The sequence below is a fragment of the Bufo bufo genome, chromosome 6, assembly GCF_905171765.1.
Source record: "Bufo bufo chromosome 6, aBufBuf1.1, whole genome shotgun sequence".
Taxonomy (NCBI): Eukaryota; Metazoa; Chordata; class Amphibia; order Anura; family Bufonidae; genus Bufo; species Bufo bufo.
This window is the reverse complement of record NC_053394.1, coordinates 158,401,572-158,426,023: the sequence shown is the minus strand read 5'-3', so window position 1 is coordinate 158,426,023 and position 24,452 is coordinate 158,401,572. Positions and strand designations below refer to the sequence as shown.

The following is a 24,452-nucleotide window of genomic DNA, read 5'->3' as shown; positions in this document are numbered from 1 at the left end:
TATAACATACCTTTATTCTAGTGGTAACTACAATGATAATAATACCACATTTCTATATATTTTTATTATTTAGTCTTTTTTCCTGCAGACTGCCTACCCCCCTCTTCCAGACCGAACAGGAGAGGTTGTGGCTGCTTTAGCTGCTTATATTCCTGGTTCGAAGGCTGACATTCCAAGCTTTCAAACAATACCAGAATGACAGCAATATGTTCAGTACAGGGCAAGATATCACTGATAGAAATCAGGAAGCAGTGAATGCAGCTGAAAGAACAGTTAAAGACATTTTCCCACAGCCAGAGCAGATCTTGGGCAGTGGTTAAGAAATGGTAGTGATGTTTAAGGGACCCTAAGAATGTGTTCAGTGTGCTGCAACTTTAATAAAGCTTGGTCCTTGTATGCTGTAAAGAATCCATAGCCTTTGTCAGTTTGTTCACAGTTTGACTGCTGGACAGCAGTGCGTGTATTTATTGGTTTAAAATCTGGGTGGTGACAGCAAGTTGTATACCTGGCATGTGTGGACTGTGTTGGGGATGTGATTTATGCTCAAGTGGAGGGTGAGTGCAAGACTAAGTGGAAATAGATTAACACCTTGAAGTGGTGACCATACAGAATACCATGCTATTTTATTTTGATTTGGAAGACATGTGCCAAGAACGACACATTATATAACATTGAAAATATTAACATTAAATAAAACAAGGTTCACCAAACACTTCCAATATATTAGGACAAAAATCACACATTGTGTGAGGAAAGAAATATCATCCTGGAGAAAATCACAGCAGCTCAGAACATTACAAGGGAGGTCCTTCTTGGAGAAGCATAAGAGAAAACAATGTGAAACCTTCATTCCAATACAGAATTTTTTTTTTGTTCTGTGGTTGGATTACAAATGTGAATAGTTTCTACTACATGAAAATTCAATGGTTAACTTAGTATTGGGTACAGTTGCTCTCATTCACATATCCCTTCAAACTATAACTCTAAAGAACAAGAAAGTATTCAAGACCCATAGAAGTACAAAGAGGTATCTCCCGAGGAAGAGAATCATCTCACTAGCACCAGCTCTTGGAAGTGACTCCCTACGAGTCAAAATCAGAATTTTCAACAAGCCTTGGGATTTGACAAGGGAATGTAGCCAAGATACCCATGGTTTGGATATATTTCCTTGTCAAATCCCAAGGCTTGTTGGAAAGTCCAATTTTGATTTCATAGGGAGCCATTTCCAAGAGGTGGCACTGTTGAGATGGGTCTCTTCCTTGGGAGATACCTCTGTGCATATTTGTTTCCCATGGAGCATTGGCAATAAGTTTCCATACCATGGGGTACTTCCAGTAAGTTTCCATAAATTACTGGTCTCTTTGAGGAGATTAAGCATCCTGCCCAAGACCCATTGAAGGGAACTAGTGAATACAATTTTAAAGGTGGCCACTGCTCCAACAAGGATTCCTTCTGTTTTCACTCTGTGGTTTCCACATAAAGATAAATTTGGGGTATAGTAATTCAAGTCAAAGTCAGGAATATGAATGAGTGACTAATTTGTATGAAGAATCTGATGTCTTATAAAATTTGATCTGTATTTAAAACATCTCCCACATTCGGAACAGGAAAATGGCTTCTCCCCTGTGTGAAGTCTGCCATGCTCAATGAGACCAGATTTATGAGCAAAACTTTTCCCACATTCCAAACAAGGAAACGGCCTCTCCCCTGTATGAATTTTCCAGTGCTTAGCAAGATTTGATTTCTTAGTAAAACTTTTCCCACACTCCAAACATGAATACGGTTTCTCCCCTGTGTGAATTCTCCGATGTTCGACAAGACCTGACTTCTGGGTGAAGGACTTCCCACATTCCAGGCATGGAAATGGCCTCTCTCCAGTATGAATTCTTTGATGTTTAACAAGAACTGATTTCTTGGTGAAACATTTGCCACATTCTGAACATGAAAACGGCTTCTCCCCCGTATGAATTCTCTGATGTTTAATTAGATCTGATTTTTGAGTGAAGCATTTCCCACATTCGGAACACTGATAAGGCCTCTCATCCCTGTGAATTCTCTCATGTCTCTCAAGATTTGCTTTATGTGTAAACCATCTCCCACATGCTGAACACTGATACTGATTCACATTTGTGTGTGTTCTCTGATTATTAAGAAGATATGTATTCTGTGAAAAGCAATTAGCAAATTCTGAACAAGAACATTGTTCCCCTCCTGTGTAAAGTCTCTGATGTTCCATAACATAAGATTTCCAAGTAGAAGACTGGCTGCACTGAGCAAATGGGAACATATCTGGTCTCTGCAAAAATTGTTTCTTGCAGTCTGGAAATGTAAAGATTTTATTCTCACTATGGCCTGTGCCTTGTGTAATAATTTGTGATTGATCAGGAGAAAGATAGTCATGGTTAGATGGATCAGATGATACATCTCCACTGTAATGGACTGCATGTGTATCTGGAGTCATGGGGTTTTCCACTGGAGAATCTTGTGCGTCATCATTTTCTTCTTCACAATTTGGATATAAAAGGAGATGTTCCTCTGAGCTCTTGGTGTGGTCATTTTCTAGGAATAAAAATGGATTTTATGGATACAGTTCATAACAGAATATCAATGTTGCATTAAAACGATGCTTACTACCAAGCTACCCTAGTTTGGCATATGTTTAGAAGCTACTCTCCAATATTGCACTTTCTTTGGCACATTTCTTGGTTCGGGTTACATATATGCCTTAGTATCTCTTGTGTCAGTCTGTAAACAAAATACTGCCACCATGTGGTTGGATGAGCACATGACACACCAAGGCATACCAATAGAGGGAATATTTGACACCTAATTTTCTACACTGTAGAGGAGACTGCCGCTTGCATTCACCAGGTTGGGTTTGAGGGAAAACAATGTTGCTCCACCCATTCACCAGTTATATTCACAGTTAGTGCCCACATCTAAGCGCTGTACAGGAATGTGCAGAGTGATGTGGGCGGTACCAAGCATAGGGAGGGAGGGGGAAGCCGTCTCATCCAAACTCACTCCACTGTGCTCTGTACTCAGCAGTGTAGAGGAGAACTGCTTCCCCTACCCTACACTAACCTGCGCATATGGCGGAAATGCTTCTGCTTCCCCAACCAGTGGCAGACTACCACTATCTACTAGTGTGTATATAGTATGGCATACAGCAAATGCCTAAATTCCTTAGATAGAATAAATGTCACAGCTTTAGGGATAGCCCACTATTGACTGTTGTAGTAACTGAACAAGGTCAACCTGAGACTCTTCTGTACTTAGTGGTTAATACTCACCTGGACTTATAGCTGTAGGAATTTCCTCCTCCTTACACAAATGATCACCCATCTCATCCATATTCCCTTCTTCTGCAATGACTTCAACTTTAAAATCAATCACATCTTCACCCTGATTCACCATGTGGAACAAATAATGTACTAATCAGAAAAAACGCTGAGCAGAAACGTTTTAAGAAACGGAAAATGATTTGTTACATAAACTGGAGTCCTGCATCTGGAAGGTTACCAACAAAACCAGTGCGTAACCATAGGTGGGAACAGTACTATACACCACTAGTATTCATGGTAGGTCCATCTACTCCCATCAGGTGTGCCCTCCTTACACAAATGATCACCCATCTCATCCATATTCCCTTCTTCTGCAATGACGTCAACTTTAAAATCAATCACATCTTCACCCTGATTCACCATGTGGAACAAATAATGTACTAATCAGAAAAAACGCTGAGCAGAAACGTTTTAAGAAACGGAAAATGATTTGTTACATAAACTGGAGTCCTGCATCTGGAAGGTTACCAACAAAACCAGTGCGTAACCATAGGTGGGAACAGTACTATACACCACTAGTATTCATGGTAGGTCCATCTACTCCCATCAGGTGTGCGCTGCAATATAGTTAACCACATCACAATTACCCAGTAGCATCCTACAAGCTCTAAAATAATTTTTACTGCTGGAAAGGAGCTTTCTATTCTAATCATTGCCCTTAGGACCCATTCAAAAGGTGGAATTCACAGTTGGAATTCTGGTGTGCAGACCACTCCAAAATTCAGTCAGTGGCCACAAGGTATCTGCTTCCAACGGGAGGCAGCACTGGAGTTCGAGGTCCGGCAGTATAAAGTTGCAACCACGGCAAGAAGAGACATGTCCCGTTTTGGCGCGGTGTGCGGACAAACACCACTTGAAGCCGTGGTGGGTGTTCGCTCACGGTTTAGCTCAATTCAGTGGAGCTAAGCCACAAACAGGTCTGCAGCATCCAATGTGAAAACTGCAGCGGAAACCACGGCAGTTTCTGCTGGGATATACGTGGCAAATTTTATCCACCGAGGGAATAGACCATAGGGGAACCCGTGGAATTAGCCCTGAAGTTGGCAAAAGAAGTGGGATCCAAGGTTCCTGCCTGTATTGCACTAACTTATGAAGATTTGAATGATGTTTCAATGTTCTCAAACAAGTCACACTTGTAGGTTTCTTAACGCCAATTATTTGAACAAAATGTACTGGACAAATGTAGAAAAACTCCTTTGACCAAATTTGTCTGCAGCTCTAATGATTTATGCCAAATAACTACAGTTCTCTTACATTCTGCACATCTCCTCCATGCAGGGTTATTGAATCAAACCAAAGGGGTGCACACAGCTTTTCTAAAGACCACATAGAGTAGATAGATCTACTTTGGTGTTTCATGTCAGTTTAATCCACCTGATGATCCTGTGGGCCATTGTGATTTTCTCTGGCACAATCCTGGGAAGACAGACGACTGGGACTTCTCTCTAGTGGAATTCTCGTTCTGAATCCATCTGTAGAAAATACACACAGTGACTGAATACATTATGCATTGGTATTGACCAGTGTCACAAAGAAGGTGCAGACCTATTACGTCACTGAACAGATTTGACTTGGGGCTACTTCTAAGGGTGACATTTCTTGAAGTAGTCTCTGTTCAGTGAGGGGTGACCTGGGCAGGTTAAGAGACACCAGTGCGTAGCACTGACGGGACATGTAAAATCATAGTCAAGGGATGCGCTAAGTTCAGGACAGGAAGAGTTCTTCAATCTGAAATAAGTCTAAGGATACCTGCACACGGTGCGGATTCTTGTGCGAAAAAAACCCCTACGTAATACGGTACGAGCAAAGTGAATGAGATTAGACAAATTGCATGTACACTTTGCCATTTTTTCCATGCAGAAATTGACCTGCTGGGCAGATTTTGAAATCGCAGCATGTCAATATTTGGTGCGGATTTTACACTCTTTTCAATGCAAGGGTGAAATCTGCACCAAAAACTGCAGGTAACGCATGCAGATTTTCTATTTTGAAACCTGAACCCATGTGCAGGTAGCCTAATGGTCAGGGCAGGCAGCACAAGGTCAACACGAAAGTCAAGGAGAGGTCAGGTCAAACGGCTCAGGGTCAAGTCCAGTAAACAGACAGAGGTTGAGCACGGGAAGTCAGAATGAAATATAGCGCACCTTCACAGGGACTAGCAAGCTAGAATACCTACTGCTCAGACAACCTCCCACAGTTTAGGATGTGTGTGCGCTGGACCTTTGAAAGTCAGAGGAAGCACATGTGACCCTAGGGGCAGACTGATGCACTGCAGGCAAGAGAAGTAGGCTGCAGCCAGTGTGGAATGAATGGAGCAGTAATATCAAGGCACCCATGCCTCTGGCAAGGAACAGGGAAAAACTGAGGAGCAAGGACTGCCAGAATGGGGTAAGTGTTCTGGAAGTTGTACCCGCCAGGAGCAGAAAGGGCACAGACTGCCGACATCACAACGACTTAGTTCACTCTTATAATTTCTATGGCCTTTACAATCAAAGTCTCCTATTACCTGTTATCGTAAGGGGCTGGTGATTCTCTATCATAGCGTCCTTGTACAGATCCTTGTGTCCTTCTAAATACTCCCACTCATCCATGGAGAAATGGACAGAGACATCCTGACACCTTATAGGAACCTGATACACACAATGACACAGTCATCATCCAGATATATCATCCCTTATTACTGAATAATGTCCAGCATTCCCAGCAGAGCTTACCTCTCCGGTCAGCAGCTGAAGGATCTTCTTGGTGTGTTCTAGGATCTTTTGCTCATTTTTATTCCTACATATTAGTGAGTGAAGTGGAGGTATGTTCATGGGACTCGAAGACGTTGACAGTAGGGGACAGCTGCTCGTGTTCATACACTGACCAGAAGTCTTCTTCACTACTGTACAATCCTATGATGCAAAAAAAAGGACAAATATGACTATATACATTTCCAGAAACTCTCAACCCTCCAGCCACTTCCCTGTTATAATAAGCGAGAGATTTAATTTGGCTTTTCCATGTGGAATCCTTGGAAATAAGTAGTATGCTACCTTATTCTGCTGATTTTTTCTAAAGTACAGACAAAAAGTGTTAGGCCTCATGCACACGACAGTATTTTTTCACGGTGCGCAAAACGGGGTTCCGTTGTTCCGTGATCCGTTTCCTTTTCCGTGTGTCTTCCTTGATTTTTGGAGGATCACCAGACAAGAAAAGTGAAAAAAAAATCTAAGTCAAGTTTGCCTTGAAAATGATAGGAAAAAAACGGACGCGGATGACAATCTTGTGTGCCTCCGTGTTTTTTCACTGACCCATTGACTTGAATGGGTCCGCGAACTGTTGTCCGTGAAAAAAATTGGACAGGTCATATTTTTTTGACGGACTGGAAACACTGATCACGGACGCGGATGACAAACGGTGCATTTTCCGAGTTTTCAACGGACCCATTGAAAGTCAATGGGTCCGCAGAAAATCACGGAAAACGGAACAACGGACACGGAACCCAACAACGGTCGTGTGCATGAGGCCTTAATGGAATATTAACGATGCATGTGAACAGGGCTACCAAAGCCACATTCACATGAACTGAATGCAGATTACAGTTGGTTCTTACTGGATTTAAAGACAGAATGCATGCCGTGTGAACATAAAAAAAAAAAAACACAATAGATGCAAATATTATATATAGACTAAGCCCTCATTCTGATATGATAAAATCTGAGACTCTCAGCCAATATATTTTGATCAAAACACATCTGTGCCCGCCTACCAGCGCCAAGGTGGTCTCAGTCAGGCAGGACCTACTCTAAACCTCTCTCTATGCCCTTGGGCATCTATATTCAGGGGAGCAGACCCTGCACATATAGTGTGCTGTTCCTAGTTACCTCTATGTGCATCGAGCAACCAATGAGAGGAGGAGCCCGCACAGCTATATGCACCATCTAATCAAGGTCGTCTGTGGAATAGGTGGGGCAAAGTGCACAAGAATGCTACTCCCAAGGTGGTATAATAGGAGCGCATTAGACTTGAAGGTGCCACTCCTTCAAGTATATACTACAGAGAAAAAAGAACACTCTCCTGAATGTAGATGCCCAATGGCATAGAGATAGGTTTAGAGTAGGTCCTGTAAGACTGAGATAACCTTGGCGCTGGTAGGCGGGCACAGATGTGTTTTGATCAAAATATATTGGCTGAGAGTCTCAGATTTTATCATATCAGAATGAGAGCTTAGTCTATATGTTGTATTTGCATCTACTGTGTTTTCAATTATTTTTCTTTTTTAAATGTAGCCATGTACATACTCATATTTATCACATTGTACAGGATGTCTTATCTTTTGCAGTGATCTTTTCAGTGTGTACATAGGAAAACAATTCCACCAATCTCTGAAAACTTAGTTCCAGAATCCTCTACCACTTTTCAAAATTTCTCTCTCTTCTTTACTCATCTGTCCCCCTGCAAATGACAATTCTCTGTCTTTTACTCAATGCTTTTTAGACAAAAACAGGGTACTCCATTCTAGGCAAAAGAGAAAACATGGGATGTTGTCCCCTTAACTGACTGAGTGGTCTCTTGTTACAGACAACAGTTGTGGACCCACTGTGCCAAGCAACTTGTGTGGATGGCTGCTGACCCACAGGGATCAGAAACACCACAGTAAAGCACCTTGCAGTCAGGCAAAACTCATAGTCAGGATACAGGAAGAGGTCAGGGCATGCAGAGTTCATGTGAATCCGTGAAACAATTCAGAGGTCAGGGCTGGTGGCAAAGGATGAGTAAAGTGAACAGGCAGAGGTAGGTATACAGGTAGACAAACAGATTATAGCTCTTTTGCAAGCTCTAGCAAAAGCTGGCAGAAACTGTTGATCAGGCAAGAAGTGGAACCAAGAGCCCAACATATATTGGAAAGCTGATGAGCCCATTAGTCACAGAGAAATCGGGGACTTAACCGTAGCAGTACTACAACCAAAGTTACATACACTGAATACTAGTCCCAGTTCACACATTGGCAGCCGACACATGTGCGCATGGGACAGCAGCGGCATGAACTGCCATTATAACATGCCTTGAAATGCCCAAAATGGGTTCCCCAAAGCATGGAGAATATGCCCTTTAATTATATATTTTACATGGTGCCTACTACACAACACCCTTTTGCGGAAGTTTTGATATAATTTACCTATGTCCCAAATGCTGTTCCTTGGAACCCTCTTTTATTTTCTCTGGTCCTGCCATATTGGATGGTCAATCACACACCAACTCCAAGAAAATGGGTGAATTGGGTCATTGCCACTGTACCCTTTAAAATGTGCTTACCTTTACAGAAACTGTCTTGACAAGTTTCTCAAAATTTGGTACCACTGAACTACGTCCCCCCACAAGATATCTCTGGCCTGTGCCCAAGGACCCCCTAACACCTGGAACTTTACAGGTTTACTGATAGGATAAGTTGTTTATCCTATGTCTCTCTCTTTTCATGCTAGGACAGTGTTCCACACCAGTCTTCAAGACCCACCTACCTGTCATGTTTTTAGGATTTTCTTAGTATTAAGCAGGTGATCTAATTGGTGTCAATACATCAGGACTTACCACGGGTATTCATCCTGAGGGATGTTCTCAAATCATGAGCAGCAGGTGGGCCCTGAGGACTGGAGTTGAGGAACACTATGCAGGGAGATATGGCTTGCACTCTCTAGAAGCACCTGTGGTCCAACCTTACGCCACAGCACACGTGATCCAATTCACGTGAATATACTTTAAGCTAAATTAAAAAAACACAGTGAGATCATGTGACAATTTCTGGAATCCCTCACCTCTCCAGTCAGCAGGTAGATGATCTCCAGTGTGAGGTTTAGTACTCTATAAGTCAGCTCACTGCCATTCTCCTGCATCTCCAGAGGATCAGTCAATGAGGGGATCATTGTCTTCGGCAATGAGGATTCTGCACTGCAGGAACAAGGATGGAAAACGCAAGCAATTCTATTAGTAGGTGTAGATTCTCACTACGCTTGGATTTTAAAATAACTGAAATATATACAAAGTACAGGGTAAGCTTAAAGAGCCTCCTAAAAAATGTTAGTTGTGAGAATTTGTCAGAAAGTTGCAATCTTTTGAGGGCAAAAGCAAACTACTTCAGGGTGTAATGTTTTGGTCAAGACGGTAAACTGAACATTGAGAGATTTTCTTTAAGGGGTTGTCTGGGTGGTAAAAAAATAGTCTAAAAAAGATGAGAATGGCTTAATGAAATAAAAAAATTCACACTCACTTGACTGCTGCTCCAGTTCAGACCCTCCCCGGGACCCTCTCAGCCTCAGCTGTGACCTGCACCGGCCACTGATCGGCTGAGCGGTCACATTTCTGTGTCGAGAGGGACCAGGAACTAGATGCCTGTGATTTCTTCTATTTTCCCCATTACGCATTTAAAGAAAATTGCCAACTAGACAACTCTTAACTCTTTCCATGATTTACTGGTAGCAGCAGTAATCACTCTCTTACATATATCTATGAATTTAACAAGCAATTTGACTTTTTACATCCAGGAGATGAAAAAAGGGGAAAAAACGTCATCACCATTTAAAGGGTTTGTTAATAGGTGTCATGTGACCTCTGCAGCCAATCACTGTCCGCAGTGGTGACCGGTCATCTATATGGCACGTCACTGGGTGACATGCTGTACAGGCAACAGGTCACTGTTGCGTCCAGTGAATGGCTGCAGCAGTCATGCGACCTCAGTCAACAGGATGTTGATGCCAAATATCACAGAGCTGATGAGACGGCCGGGACCAATGGAGCCGGAACCTAGCGGCGGGAACCAGGCAAGTATGAAGCCCACCGTGGGTTGGCCCCTCTCCGAGGTCGGGCGGCAGTGATCGGAACAACACATGACGTACCGGTACGTTATGTGTCCTTAAGGGGTTAAGGACACAGCCTTATTTCACCTTAAGGACCAGGCCATTTTTTGCAAATCTGACCAGTGTCACTTTAAGTGGTGATAACTTTAAAACACTTTGAATTATCCAGGCCATTCTGAGATTGTTTTTTCGTCAAAAAAATCATTTTTATTTATAAAAAAAATACCAAATTTACTAAAAAAATTTAAAAAATTGCAAATTTCCAAGTTTCAATTTCTCTACTTCTATAATACATAGTAATGCCTACAAAAATAGTTATTACTTTACATTCCCCATATGTCTACTTCATGTTTGGATCAATTTGGGAATGATATTTTATTTTTGGGGGATGTTACAAGGCTTAGAAGTTTAGAAGCAAATCTTGAAATTTTTCAGAAATTTTCAAAAACCCAATTTTTAGGGACCAGTTCAGGTCTGAAGTCACTTTGCGAGGCTTACATAATAGAAACCACCCAAAAATGACCACATTCTATAAACTACACCCCTCAAGGTATTCAAAACTGATTTTACAAACGTCGTTAACCCTTTAGGTGTTCCACAAGAGTTAATGGCAAATGGTGATAAAATTTCATAATTTAGATTTTTGGGGAAATTTTCAATTTTAATCCATTTTTCCAGTAACAAAGCAAGGGTTAACAGCCAAACAAAATGCTATATTTATTGCCCCGATTTTGCAGTTTGCAGAAACACCCGATATGTGGCCGTAAACTACTGTACGGGCACAGAGTAGGGCGTAGAGGGAAAGGTGCGCTGTATGGTTTTGGAAGGCAGATTTTGATGGACTGGTTTATTTACACCATGTCCCATTTGAAGCCCCCCTGATGCACCCCTAGAGTAGAAACTCCATAAAAGTGACCACATCTAAGAAACTACACCCCTCAAGGTATTCAAAACAGATTTTACAAAGTTTGTTAACCCTTTGGCTGCGTTCACACGGGGGAGATTTCCGCGTGGGTGCAATGCGGTAGGTGAACGTATTGCACCCGCACTGAATCCCGACCCATTCATTTCAATGGGGCTGTTCAGATGAGCGGTGATTTTCACGCATCACTTATGCGTTGCGTGAAAATCGCAGCATGCTCTATATTCTGCGTTTTTCACGCAACGCAGGCCCCATAAAAGTGAATGGGGTTGCGTGAAAATCGCAAGCATCCGCAAGCAAGTGCGGATGCGGTGCGATTTTCACGCACGGTTGCTAGGAGACGATCGGGATGGAGACCCGATCATTATTATTTTCCCTTATAACATGGTTATAAGGGAAAATAATAGCATTCTGAATACAGAATGCATAGTAAACTAGCGCTGGAGGGGTTAAAAAAATAAAAAAAATAATTTAACTCACCTTAGTCCACTTGATCGCGTAGCCCGGCATCTCCTTCTGTCTCCTTTGCTGAACAGGACCTGTGGTGAGCATTAGTTACAGGTAAAGGACCTTTGGTGACGTCACTCCGGTCATCACATGATCCATCACATGATCTTTTACCATGGTGATGGATCATGTGATGACCGGAGTGACGTCACCAAAGGTCCTGTTCAGCAAAGGAGACAGAAGGAGATACCGGGCTACGCGATCAAGTGGACTAAGGTGAGTTAAATTATATATATATTTTTTTTTTTAACCCCTCCAGCGCTAGTTTACTATGCATTCTGTATTCAGAATGCTATTATTTTCCCTTATAACTATGTTATAAGGGGAAATAATACAATCTACAGAACACCGATTCCAAGCCTGTGAAGAAGTTCGGGTTTGGGTACCAAACATGCACGATTTTTCTTACGCGAGTGCAAAACGCATTACAATGTTTTGCACTCGCGCGGAAAAATCGCGGGTGTTCCCACAACGCACCTGCACATTTTCCCGCGACCCCCCTGTGAACCCAGCCTTTAGGTGTTGCACAAGATTTAATGGAAAATAGAGATACAATTTCAAAATTTCACTTTTTTGGCAGATTTTCCATTTTAATAATTTTTTTCCAGTTATGAAGCAAGGGTTAACAGCCAAACAAAACAAAATATTTATGGCTCTGATTCTGTAGTTTACAGAAACACCCCATATGTGGTCGTAAACTGCTGTACGGGCACACGGCAGGGCGCAGAAGGAAAGGAATGCCATACGGTTTTTGGAAGGAAGATTTTGCTGGACTGTTTTTTTTGACATGTCCCATTTGAAGCCCCCCTGATGCACCCCTAGAGTAGAAACTCCCAAAAAGTGACCCCATTTTAGAAACTACGGGATAGGGTGGCAGTTTTGTTGGTACTAGTTTAGGGTACATATGATTTTTGGTTGCTCAATATTACACTTTTTGTGAGGCAAGGTAACAAGAAATAGCTTTTTTGGCACCGTTTTTATTTTCAACATTCATCTGACAGGTTAGATCATGTGGTACTTTTATAGAGCAGGTTGTCACGGACGCGGCGATACCTATTATGTATACTATTTTTTTATTTATGTAAGTTTTACACAATGATTTCATTTTTGAAACAAAATAAATCATGTTTTAGTGTCTCCATAGTCTGAGAGCCATAGTTTTTTCAGTTTTTGAGCAAATATCTTGGGTAGGGTATGATTTTTGCGGGATGAGATAACGGTTTGATTGGCACTATTTTGGGGTGCGTATGACTTTTTGATCGCTTGCTATTACACTTTTTGTGATGTAAGGTGACAAAAAATAGCTTTTTTTTTTTACACCGTTTTTTTTTTTTACGGTATTCACCTGAGGGGTTAGATCATGTAATATTTTTATAGAGAAGGTTGTCACGGACGTGGCGATACCTAATATGTATACTATTTTTTTATTTATGTAAGTTTTACACAATTATTTCATAAAAAAAAAAAACAAAACATGTTTTAGTGTCTCCATATTCTAAGACCCATAGTTTTTTCAGTTTTTGGCCGATTATCTTAGGTAGGATCTCATTTTTTGCAGGATGAGGTGACGGTTTGATTGGTTTTTGATCACTTTTATTACCTTTTTTGGAAAGTAAGGTGGGCAAAATTTCAATTTCATCATAGTTTTTTTTTTTTTTTTTTACTGGCGTTCACCGTGCGGGTAAAGTAACATGACCGTTTTATAGATCAGGTCGTTACGGACGCGGTGATATCAAACATGTGTAGGGAATTATTTTTTTTTCATTTTTAATCAATGATAAATCAGTTTTTTGACTTTAACTTTTTTTCACTTTTTTTTAAACATTTTTTTGACCCAGACCCACTTGGTTCTTGATGATCCAGTGGGTCTGATGTCTGTATAATACAGTACAATACACTATATAGTGTACTGTACTGTATTTTCACTTTACAAAGTCTGATTAGACTTCTGCCTTTAGCAGAAGTCTAATCAGCACCATGGACAGCCTCTGAACAGTACCATGGACAGCCGGACGCCTGTGAAGGCGTCCGGTTGCCATGGTACCCATCACTCGCTGCCACAGCAGAGCAGTGGGTGATGGGGAGGGAGGAAGGCCCCCTCCCTCTCCCATCAGAGGCTGAAAAGGCACAGCAGCCCCCGATGGGAGAGGGAGGGAGCTCCCTCCCTCTTAACCTTTTTCCATACAGCGGTCCCTACGGACAGCGCCATGGAAGGGGTTAAACGCATGGCATCTGTGCCAGCACGGATGTCAGGCGTTTCAAGCAGAGTGTCAGCAATGTGCTGACACTCTGCAAACCGCTCGGCTATCCTGAGAGAGGGGGCGGGCGGATGATCGCATGCCTGCCCGCCCCCCCAAGCACCGCATGCCCTGCCGCAATCCCCGTCTCCCCCCCCCCCCGCCGGCAGATGACAAAGAGGGCAGCAGGGGGGGGGTTAAACATTAAAATAAAGGTTATTTATTTTGTGACCGCGGGGATCAGAAACTTCCGAAACCGCAGCAAACCGCAGGTGATCGGAACTATACATGATGTACCGGTACGTCATGTGTCCTTAAAGGGAATCTGTCACCTATTTTGACCATATAAAACCGTTAACATAGCAATGTGCAATAAAGTACCTTCATTCTAGCATGTGTCTTCTTTCTTTTATTCAACTTTTATTCGATTTTTCTGATATACAAATGAAGTCTCAAGGTGCCCAGAGGGGCGTTATTACTCTGCTCTAGTGCCCAGTAATGCCCCCCTGCAGTGCCCAGCCCGCATTTCTTCCAAGCCCAGCACGCCTCCTAAGAAATAAATGTCCTCCCACATACTTGCTGAACGGCACCGCCCCCTCCCCACTACGTCATTTAACCACCTCCGGACCGCCTAACGCAGGATCGCGTTCCGGAGGTGGCAGCCCTGCTCAGAGTCACGCATATATGCGTCATCTCGCGAGACGCGAGATTTCCTGTGAACGCGCGCACACAGGCGCGCGCGCTCACAGGAACGGAAGGTAAGAGAGTTGATCTCCAGCCTGCCAGCGGCGATCGTTCGCTGGCAGGCTGGAGATGTGTTTTTTTTAACCCCTAACAGGTATATTAGACGCTGTTTTGATAACAGCATCTAATATACCTGCTACCTGGTCCTCTGGTGGTCCCCTTTGTTTGGATCGACCACCAGAGGACACAGGCAGCTCAGTAAAGTAGCACCAAGCACCACTACACTACACTACACCCCCCCCCCCCCCGTCACTTATTAACCCCTTATTAGCCCCTGATCACCCCTGATCACCCCATATAGACTCCCTGATCACCCCCCTGTCATTGATTACCCCCCTGTCATTGATCAACCCCCTGTAAAGCTCCATTCAGACGTCCGCATGATTTTTACGGATCCACTGATAGATGGATCGGATCCGCAAAACGCATCCGGACGTCTGAATGAAGCCTTACAGGGGCGTGATCAATGACTGTGGTGATCACCCCATATAGACTCCCTGATCACCCCCCTGTCATTGATTACCCCCCTGTCATTGATTACCCCCCTGTAAAGCTCCATTCAGACGTCCGCATGATTTTTACGGATCCACTGATAGATGGATCGGATCCGCAAAACGCGTCCGGACGTCTGAATGAAGCCTTACAGGGGCATGATCAATGACTGTGGTGATCACCCCATATAGACTCCCTGATCACCCCCCTGTAAAGCTCCATTCAGATGTCCGCATGATTTTTACGGATGCACTGATAGATGGATCGGATCCGCAAAACGCATCCGGACGTCTGAATGAAGCCTTACAGGGGCATGATCAATGACTGTGGTGATCACCCCATATAGACTCCCTGATCACCCCCCTGTAAAGCTCCATTCAGATGTCCGCATGATTTTTACGGATGCACTGATAGATGGATCGGATCCGCAAAACGCATCCGGACGTCTGAATGAAGCCTTACAGGGGCATGATCAATGACTGTGGTGATCACCCCATATAGACTCCCTGATCACCCCCCTGTAAAGCTCCATTCAGATGTCCGCATGATTTTTACGGATGCACTGATAGATGGATCGGATCCGCAAAACGCATCCGGACGTCTGAATGAAGCCTTACAGGGGCATGATCAATGACTGTGGTGATCACCCCATATAGACTCCCTGATCACCCCCCTGTAAAGCTCCATTCAGATGTCCGCATGATTTTTACGGATGCACTGATAGATGGATCGGATCCGCAAAACGCATCCGGACGTCTGAATGAAGCCTTACAGGGGCGTGATCAATGACTGTGGTGATCACCCCATATAGACTCCCTGATCACCCCCCTGTCATTGATTACCCCCCTGTCATTGATTACCCCCCTGTAAAGCTCCATTCAGACGTCCACATGATTTTTACGGATCCACTGATAGATGGATCGGATCCGCAAAACGCATCCGGACGTCTGAATGAAGCCTTACAGGGGGGTGATCAATGACTGTGGTGATCACCCCATATAGACTCCCTGATCACCCCCCTGTCATTGATTACCCCCCTGTAAAGCTCCATTCAGACGTCCGCATGATTTTTACGGATCCACTGATAGATGGATCGGATCCGCAAAACGCATCCGGACGTCTGAATGAAGCCTTACAGGGGCGTGATCAATGACTGTGGTGATCACCCCATATAGACTCCCTGATCACCCCCCTGTCATTGATTACCCCCCTGTAAAGCTCCATTCAGACGTCCGCATGATTTTTACGGATCCACTGATAGATGGATCGGATCCGCAAAACGCATCCGGACGTCTGAATGAAGCCTTACAGGGGCATGATCAATGACTGTGGTGATCACCCCATATAGACTCCCTGATCACCCCCCTGTCATTGATTACCCCCCTGTAAAGCTCCATTCAGATGTCCGCATGATTTTTACGGATGCACTGATAGATGGATCGGATCCGCAAAACGCATACGGACGTCTGAATGAAGCCTTACACGGGCGTGATCAATGACTGTGGTTATCACCCCATATAGACTCCCTGATCACCCCCCTGTCATTGATCAACCCCCTGTCATTGATCACCCCCCCTGTCATTGATCACCCCCCTGTCATTGATCACCCCTCTGTAAGGCTCCATTCAGACATTTTTTTGGCCCAAGTTAGCGGAATTATTTATTTATTTTTCTTACAAAGTCTCATATTCCACTAACTTGTGTCAAAAAATAAAATCTCACATGAACTCACCATACCCCTCACGGAAACCAAATGCGTAAAATTTTTTAGACATTTATATTCCAGACTTCTTCTCACGCTTTAGGGCCCCTAGAATGCCAGGGCAGTATAAATACCCCACATGTGACCCCATTTCGGAAAGAAGACACCCCCAGGTATTCCGTGAGGGGCATATTGAGTCCATGAAAGATTGAAATTTTTGTCCCAAGTTAGCGGAACGGGAGACTTTGTGAGAAAAAAATTAAAAATATCAATTTCCGCTAACTTGTGCCAAAAAAAAAAAAATTCTATGAACTCGCCATGCCCCTCATTGAATACCTTGGGGTGTCTTCTTTCCAAAATGGGGTCACATGTGGGGTATTTATACTGCCCTGGCATTCTAGGGGCCCCAAAGCGTGAGAAGAAGTCTGGTATCCAAATGTCTAAAAATGCCCTCCTAAAAGGAATTTGGGCACCTTTGCGCATCTAAGCTGCAAAAAAGTGTCACACATCTGGTATCGCCGTACTCAGGAGAAGTTGGGCAATGTGTTTTGGGGTGTCTTTTTACATATACCCATGCTGGGTGAGAGAAATATCTTGGTCAAATACCAACTTTGTATAAAAAAATGGGAAAAGTTGTCTTTTGCCAAGATATTTCTCTCACCCAGCAAGGGTATATGTAAAATGACACCCCAAAACACATTCCCCAACTTCTCCTGAATACGGCGATACCACATGTGTGACACTTTTTTGCAGCCTAGGTGGGCAAAGGGGCCCATATTCCAAAGAGCACCTTTAGGATTTCACAGGTCATTTACCTACTTACCACACATTAGGGCCCCTGGAAAATGCCAGGGCAGTATAACTACCCCACAAGTGACCCCATTTTGGAAAGAAGACACCCCAAGGTATTCCGTGAGGGGCATGGCGAGTTCCTAGAATTTTTTATTTTTTGTCACAAGTTAGTGGAAAATGCTGATTTTTTTTTTTTTTCATACAAAGTCTCATATTTCACTAACATGTGACAAAAAATAAAAACTTCCATGAACTCATTATGCCCATCAGCGAATACCTTGGGGTTTCTTCTTTCCAAAATGGGGTCACTTGTGGGGTAGTTATACTGCCCTGGCATTCTAGGGGCCCAAATGTGTGGTAAGGAGTTTGAAATCAAATTCTGTAAAAAATGACCTGTGAAATCCGAAAGGTGCTCTTTGGAATATGGGCCCCTTTGCCCACCTAGGCTGCAAAAAAGTGTCACACATCTGGTATCTCCGTACTCAGGAGAAGGTGGGGAATGTGTTTTGGGGTGTCATTTTACATATACCCCTGCTGGGTGAGAGAAATATCTTGGCAAAAGACAACTTTTCCCATTTTTTTATACAAAGTTGGCATTTGACCAAGATATTTATCTCACCCAGCATGGGTATATGTAAAAAGACACCCCAAAACACATTCCTCAACTTCTCCTGAATACAGAGATACCAGATGTGTGACACTTTTTTGCAGCCTAGGTGGGCAAAGGGGCCCATATTCCAAAGAGCACCTTTCGGATTTCACAGGTCATTTTTTACAGAATTTGATTTCAAACTACTTACCACACATTTGGGCCCCTAGAATGCCAGGGCAGTATAACTACCCCACAAGTGACCCCATTTTGGAAAGAAGAGACCCCAAGGTATTCGCTGATGGGCATAGTGAGTTCATGGAAGTTTTTATTTTTTGTCACAAGTTAGTGGAATATGAGACTTTGTATGAAAAAATAAAAAAAAAAAAATCATCATTTTCCACTAACTTGTGACAAAAAATAAAAAATTCTAGGAACTTGCCATGCCCCTCACGGAATACCTTGGGGTGTCTTCTTTCCAAAATGGGGTCACTTGTGGGGTAGTTATACTGCCCTGGCATTCTAGGGGCCCAAATGTGTGGTAAGGAGTTTGAAATCAAATTCTGTAAAAAATGACCTGTGAAATCCGAAAGGTGCTCTTTGGAATATGGGCCCCTTTGCCCACCTAGGCTGCAAAAAAGTGTCACACATCTGGTATTGCCGTACTCAGGAGAAGGTGGGGAATGTGTTTTGGGGTGTCATTTTACATATACCCATGCTGGGTGAGAGAAATATCTTGGCAAAATACTGCCCTGGCATTTTCCAGGGGCCCTAATGTGTGGTAAGTAGGTAAATGACCTGTGAAATCCGAAAGGTGCTCTTTGGAATATGGGCCCCTTTGCCCACCTAGGCTGCAAAAAAGTGTCACACATCTGGTATCTCCGTACTCAGGAGAAGGTGGGGAATGTGTTTTGGGGTGTCATTTTACATATACCCCTGCTGGGTGAGAGAAATATCTTGGCAAAAGACAACTTTTCCCATTTTTTTATACAAAGTTGGCATTTGACCAAGATATTTATCTCACCCAGCATGGGTATATGTAAAAAGACACCCCAAAACACATTCCTCAACTTCTCCTGAATACAGAGATACCAGATGTGTGACACTTTTTTGCAGCCTAGGTGGGCAAAGGGGCCCATATTCCAAAGAGCACCTTTCGGATTTCACAGGTCATTTTTTTACAGAATTTGATTTCAAACTACTTACCACACATTTGGGCCCCTAGAATGCCAGGGCAGTATAACTACCCCACAAGTGACCCCATTTTGGAAAGAAGAGACCCCAAGGTATTCGCTGATGGGCATAGTGAGTTCATGGAAGTTTTTATTTTTTGTCACAAGTTAGTGGAATATGAGACTTTGTATGAAAAAAAATAAATAAATAAATCATCATTTTCCACTAACTTTTGACAAAAAATAAAAAATTCTAGGAACTTGCCATGCCCCTCACGGAATACCTTGGGGTGTCTTCTTTCCAAAATGGGGTCACTTGTGGGGTAGTTATACTGCCCTGGCATTCTAGGGGCCCAAATGTGTGGTAAGGAGTTTGAAATCAAATTCTGTAAAAAATGACCTGTGAAATCCGAAAGGTGCTCTTTGGAATATGGGCCCCTTTGCCCACCTAGGCTGCAAAAAAGTGTCACACATCTGGTATTGCCGTACTCAGGAGAAGGTGGGGAATGTGTTTTGGGGTGTCATTTTACATATACCCATGCTGGGTGAGAGAAATATCTTGGCAAAAGACAACTTTTCCATTTTTTTATACAAAGTTGGCATTTGACCAAGATATTTATCTCACCCAGCATGGGTATATGTAAAAAGACACCCCAAAACACATTCCTCAACTTCTCCTGAATACAGAGATACCAGATGTGTGACACTTTTTTGCAGCCTAGGTGGGCAAAGGGGCCCATATTCCAAAGAGCACCTTTCGGATTTCACAGGTCATTTTTTACTGAATTTGATTTCAAACTCCTTACCACACATTTGGGCCCCTAGAATGCCAGGGCAGTATAACTACCCCACAAGTGACCCCATTTTGGAAAGAAGAGACCCCAAGGTATTTCGTGATGGGCATAGTGAGTTCATGAAAGTTTTTATTTTTTGTCACAAGTTAGTGGAATATGAGACTTTGTAAGAAAAAAAAAAAAAAAAATCATCATTTTCCGCTAACTTGTGACAAAAAATAAAAAGTTCTATGAACTCACTATGCCCATCAGCGAATACCTTAGGGTGTGTACTTTCCGAAATGGGGTCATTTGTGGGGTGTTTGTACTGTCTGGCCATTGTAGAACCTCAGGAAACATGACAGGTGCTCAGAAAGTCAGAGCTGCTTCAAAAAGCGGAAATTCACATTTTTGTACCATAGTTTGTAAACGCTATAACTTTTACCCAAACCATTTTTTTTTTACCCAAACATTTTTTTTTTATCAAAGACATGTAGAACTATAAATTTAGAGCAAAATTTCTATATGGATCTCGTTTTTTTTTGCAAAATTTTACAACTGAAAGTGAAAAATGTCATTTTTTTGCAAAAAAATCGTTAAATTTCGATTAATAACAAAAAAAGTAAAAATGTCAGCAGCAATGAAATACCACCAAATGAAAGCTCTATTAGTGAGAAGAAAAGGAGGTAAAATTCATTTGGGTGGTAAGTTGCATGACCGAGCAATAAACGGTGAAAGTAGTGTAGGTCAGAAGTGTAAAAAGTGGCCTGGTCTTTCAGGGTGTTTAAGCACTGGGGGCTGAAGTGGTTAATTTATTCACTGCACCTTCGTGGCTTCCTCCTCTCTTGTCCTCCGAAATCCCGCGCAGGCGCAGTATTGCTGAGTGCCTGCACCGGTAGAATACTACTGCTCCAGAGGGCAACAGCCTCAATAGTGTCACTGGGCATGCGCCAAGCCCAGTGACGTAATCAGAGCGCTGTTGCCCTCTGGAGCAGGAGTATCGCACAGGCGCAGGCACTCAGCGATACTGCGACTGCGCGGGATTTCGGAGGACAAGAGAGGAGTAAGCCAGGAAGGTGCAGTGAATAAATTAAATGACGTAGTGGGGAGGGGGCGGCGCCGTTCAGCAAGTATGTGGGAGTACATTTATTTCTTAGGAGGCGTGCTGGGCTTGGAAGAAAGGCCGGCTGGGCACTGCAGGGGGACGTTAATGGGCACTAGAGCAGAGTAATAACGCCCCTCTGGGCACCTTGAGACTTCATTTGCATATCTGAAAAATCGCTTTTTTATAAGAATGAAAAGTTGAATAAAAGAAAGAAGACATGCTGGAATGAAGGTACTTTATTGCACATTGCTATGTTAACAGTTTTATATGGTCAAAATAGGTGACAGATTCCCTTTAAGTACCAGGACAACATGCCGTACCGGTACGTCATGTGTCCTGAAGAGGTTAAAGGGAGCCTGTCCCCGGGATTTTGGGTATAGAGCTGAGGACATGGGTTGCTAGATGGCCGCTAGCACATCCGCAATACCCAGTCCCCATAGCTCTGTGTGCTTTTATTGTGTATAAAAACCGATTTGATACATATGCAAATTAACCTGAGATGAGTCAGAGCTTGAAAATATGACTCTTCTCCGGTCACACAAGTAAGATATGACTCTTTTATGTTAATTTGCATATGTATCAAATAATTTTTTTTTTACACAATAAAAACACACAGAGCTATGGGGACTGGGTATTGCGGATGTGCTAGTGGCCATCTTGCAAGCCATGTCCTCAGCTCTATACCCAAAATCCCGGTGACAGGTTCCCTTTAAGTCTTTCTCCCAACTCCTAATAAAAGGAGGTTTGTGCGTTTTGGATACTTCAAGGAGAGAAGAGTATATCTTGGAGATTTTTTACTCGGTTCCCTCATTCCCATAATCATTTGTTCGAAGTTTGTGGGGGAGCTGCAATTGAGCATCTGTACTTCGGCGATGGATTGTAGGATATGAGCACGTTGAAATTGGGTTAGGTTCCTTATTTGGGGGTAGTCAAGAGCTGCCTCTTCATCACCATGAAGTCTTGATACTAAATCTAGAATTGGGGTCAAGTTTGCCCAGTGTGGATCTAAACCGAGGGGTGGAGTCCCACATAACATCTCTGACCTGCAATATTGGTGAAATCGGACCTGATAATAATTTTTCCGCTACACCCGCATACCACAACTTGAGGGTGTTACGCATGAGGGGATTGGTTATACCGTATTTTTCGCCCCCTATAAGACGCACCTAGGTTTTTGGGGAGGAAAATAAGAAAAAAAATATTTTTAACCAAAAGGTGTGCTTTTGGTGGGTTTGGAACTAATGGTGGTCTGTGGATGGCACTATTACTGGGGATCTGTGAAGGACACTGTTATGGGGGGATCTGTGGATGACGGACACTGTTACAGGGGGGATCTGTGGATGACGGACACTGTTACAGGGGGGATCTGTGGATGACGGACACTGTTACAGGGGGGATCTGTGGATGACGGACACTGTTACGGGGGGGATCTGTGGATGACGGACACTGTTACGGGGGGGATCTGTGGATGACGGACACTGTTACGGGGGGGATCTGTGGATGACGGACACTGTTACGGGGGGGATCTGTGGCTGGCGGACTGCGGATCCCCAGTGAAATGATGTTAGAAACCTTCGATTCTTGGGAGTTGAGGACAAATGATAGGATGTCTGTGTGTTGATAACTGGTAGTGCCGCCTCCCCGGAGGAGCAATATCTGTCCGATTGTTGCTCTTTTTACCTTAGGAGCTCATTTTGGAGTCCTGATTCTATTCCTTTCCATTGACCCTTGCAAAAACTGCCTGTTATTGCTATAGTCTGGTAGGGGAGGGAGGGGGTTTAGTAGGAGCTGGGGTGTTAGGTTTCACTATTATTTGATGGTCAATTAAGTTTGTCATAATTCAAAAATGATACTTTAATGTGTTTAAATTGATCTTGACATTGTAAATATAACGTGCATTTTGTTTGCTTAGGCTACTTTCCGTTTGGGAGATCCGTTCAGGGCTCCCACAAGCGGTCCAAAACTGATCAGTTTGCATTCTAATGCATTCTGAATGGAAAAGGATCCGCTCAGAATGCATCAGTTTGCCTCCGTTCAGTCTCCATTCCGCTTTGGAGACGGAAACCAAAACGCTGCTTGCTTCCATCTGATGAAACTGAGCCAAACGGATCCGTCCTGGCACACAATGTAAGTCAATGGGGACGGATCCGTTTTCAGTGACACAATCTGGCACAATAGAAAACGGATCCGTCCTCCTTTGACTTTCAATGGTGTTCAGGACGGATCGGTCTTGGCTATGTTACAGATAATACAAACGGATCCGTTCTGAACGGATGCAGACGGCTGTATTATCTGAACGGATCCGTCCATGACGGATCCGCAAAAAACGTGAGTGTGAAAGTAGCCTTAATTATGAGAGAAAAATCAATAAAAAGATATCCGATTAAAAAAAAAAAAAAAAGAAAAGAAACCTCCAATTCTGGTTTCATCTGATTGGTGCCCCACAACATGATCTTGTGGCACTGATGGGTCAGCCTATTAGGACATAGGCATGGGCTAATGGTTTGGATTTCAGGGCAGCACTGACAGGCAATAATACTATGTAAACTAATGCCAGTCACAGTGCCAATGCTATAACATAATGCCAGTCAGTGCTAATGCTATTACATCATGCCAGTCACAGTGCCCATCCATCCTGTATGTACTTGACATAGATGACAGCAGAGAGGTGCAGTGTATTCTGTATAAAGCACATCCAGAGGCAGGAGGTGCAGTGTTTGGAGTGGCCGTGTATACAGCCCCAGGACACAATGACAGCACATAAGACTGACACTCACTAACCTGACATTTATTTCTTCACTGTGTACTGTCATGAATCCATCCCGGAAACAATCCTCCCTCTCCACAGCCACTTCCGGTCAGTACCTGTGACTTCCGCTGTGCGGACCTCTGACCGCAGCTGAGAGATTGTACACCGTTAACTCCTAGGAGAAGAGGAGCGGCGGCCATTTTGTTGTAGCCTTATACTGCAGGGTGTAGCGTACGATATACATGCTGGCTGTATGAAGTTCATACCATGAACCTTACGGTTGTTAATGGAGACTTGCTTCAGTAAGTCTGCTCTGCGGATTATTATTATTATTATTAGGGTTGTATATACAGTAGTGTCTGATGGCGGGGGTCATCTAAGATAGGTGCTTGTGTTCCCCCATTTGAATGGAGCAGTAGACATGCACTAGTCTCCACTCTGTGAGACTGTCAGAGAAAGCCAAGCGCTAGTGCTATCTCCGGCACTCCCAT

General features: G+C 43.3%; 1 protein-coding gene across 3 annotated transcripts; it reads right to left on the bottom strand.

The window, feature by feature from the left end:
- Window positions 1-606: 606 nt before the first annotated feature.
- Window positions 607-24,126, bottom strand: LOC121005391 (zinc finger protein 391-like). Of its 3 annotated transcripts, none has more exons than XM_040438117.1 (7): window positions 23,994-24,126; window positions 9,140-9,272; window positions 6,059-6,238; window positions 5,851-5,974; window positions 4,719-4,816; window positions 3,294-3,405; window positions 607-2,559 (listed from the first exon to the last, which is right to left on the bottom strand). In XM_040438117.1, the coding sequence occupies exons 1-7, from the start codon at window positions 24,023-24,025 to the stop codon at window positions 1,535-1,537; spliced, it is 1,704 nt and encodes a 567-aa protein (XP_040294051.1). In that variant the 5' UTR covers window positions 24,026-24,126; the 3' UTR covers window positions 607-1,534. The 3 variants fall into 3 exon arrangements, with proteins under 3 accessions (XP_040294051.1, XP_040294052.1, XP_040294053.1); XM_040438118.1 differs by having other exon boundaries at window positions 9,140-9,267; window positions 23,994-24,057; XM_040438119.1 differs by lacking the exons at window positions 9,140-9,272; window positions 23,994-24,126 and adding an exon at window positions 8,916-8,996.
- Between the last annotated feature and the right edge of the window lie 326 nt (window positions 24,127-24,452).

Excerpts from the sequence above, each read along its gene's own strand:
- LOC121005391 (XM_040438117.1), bottom strand. The coding sequence starts at position 24,025 with ATGACAGTACACAGTGAAGAAATAAATGTCAG. Across the intron at positions 6,239-9,139 it reads TCTACCTGCTGACTGGAGAG|GATTGTACAGTAGTGAAGAA; the intron begins GTGAGGGATTCC and ends TTTGCATCATAG. Across the intron at positions 5,975-6,058 it reads TTCAGCTGCTGACCGGAGAG|GTTCCTATAAGGTGTCAGGA; the intron begins GTAAGCTCTGCT and ends TGTGTGTATCAG.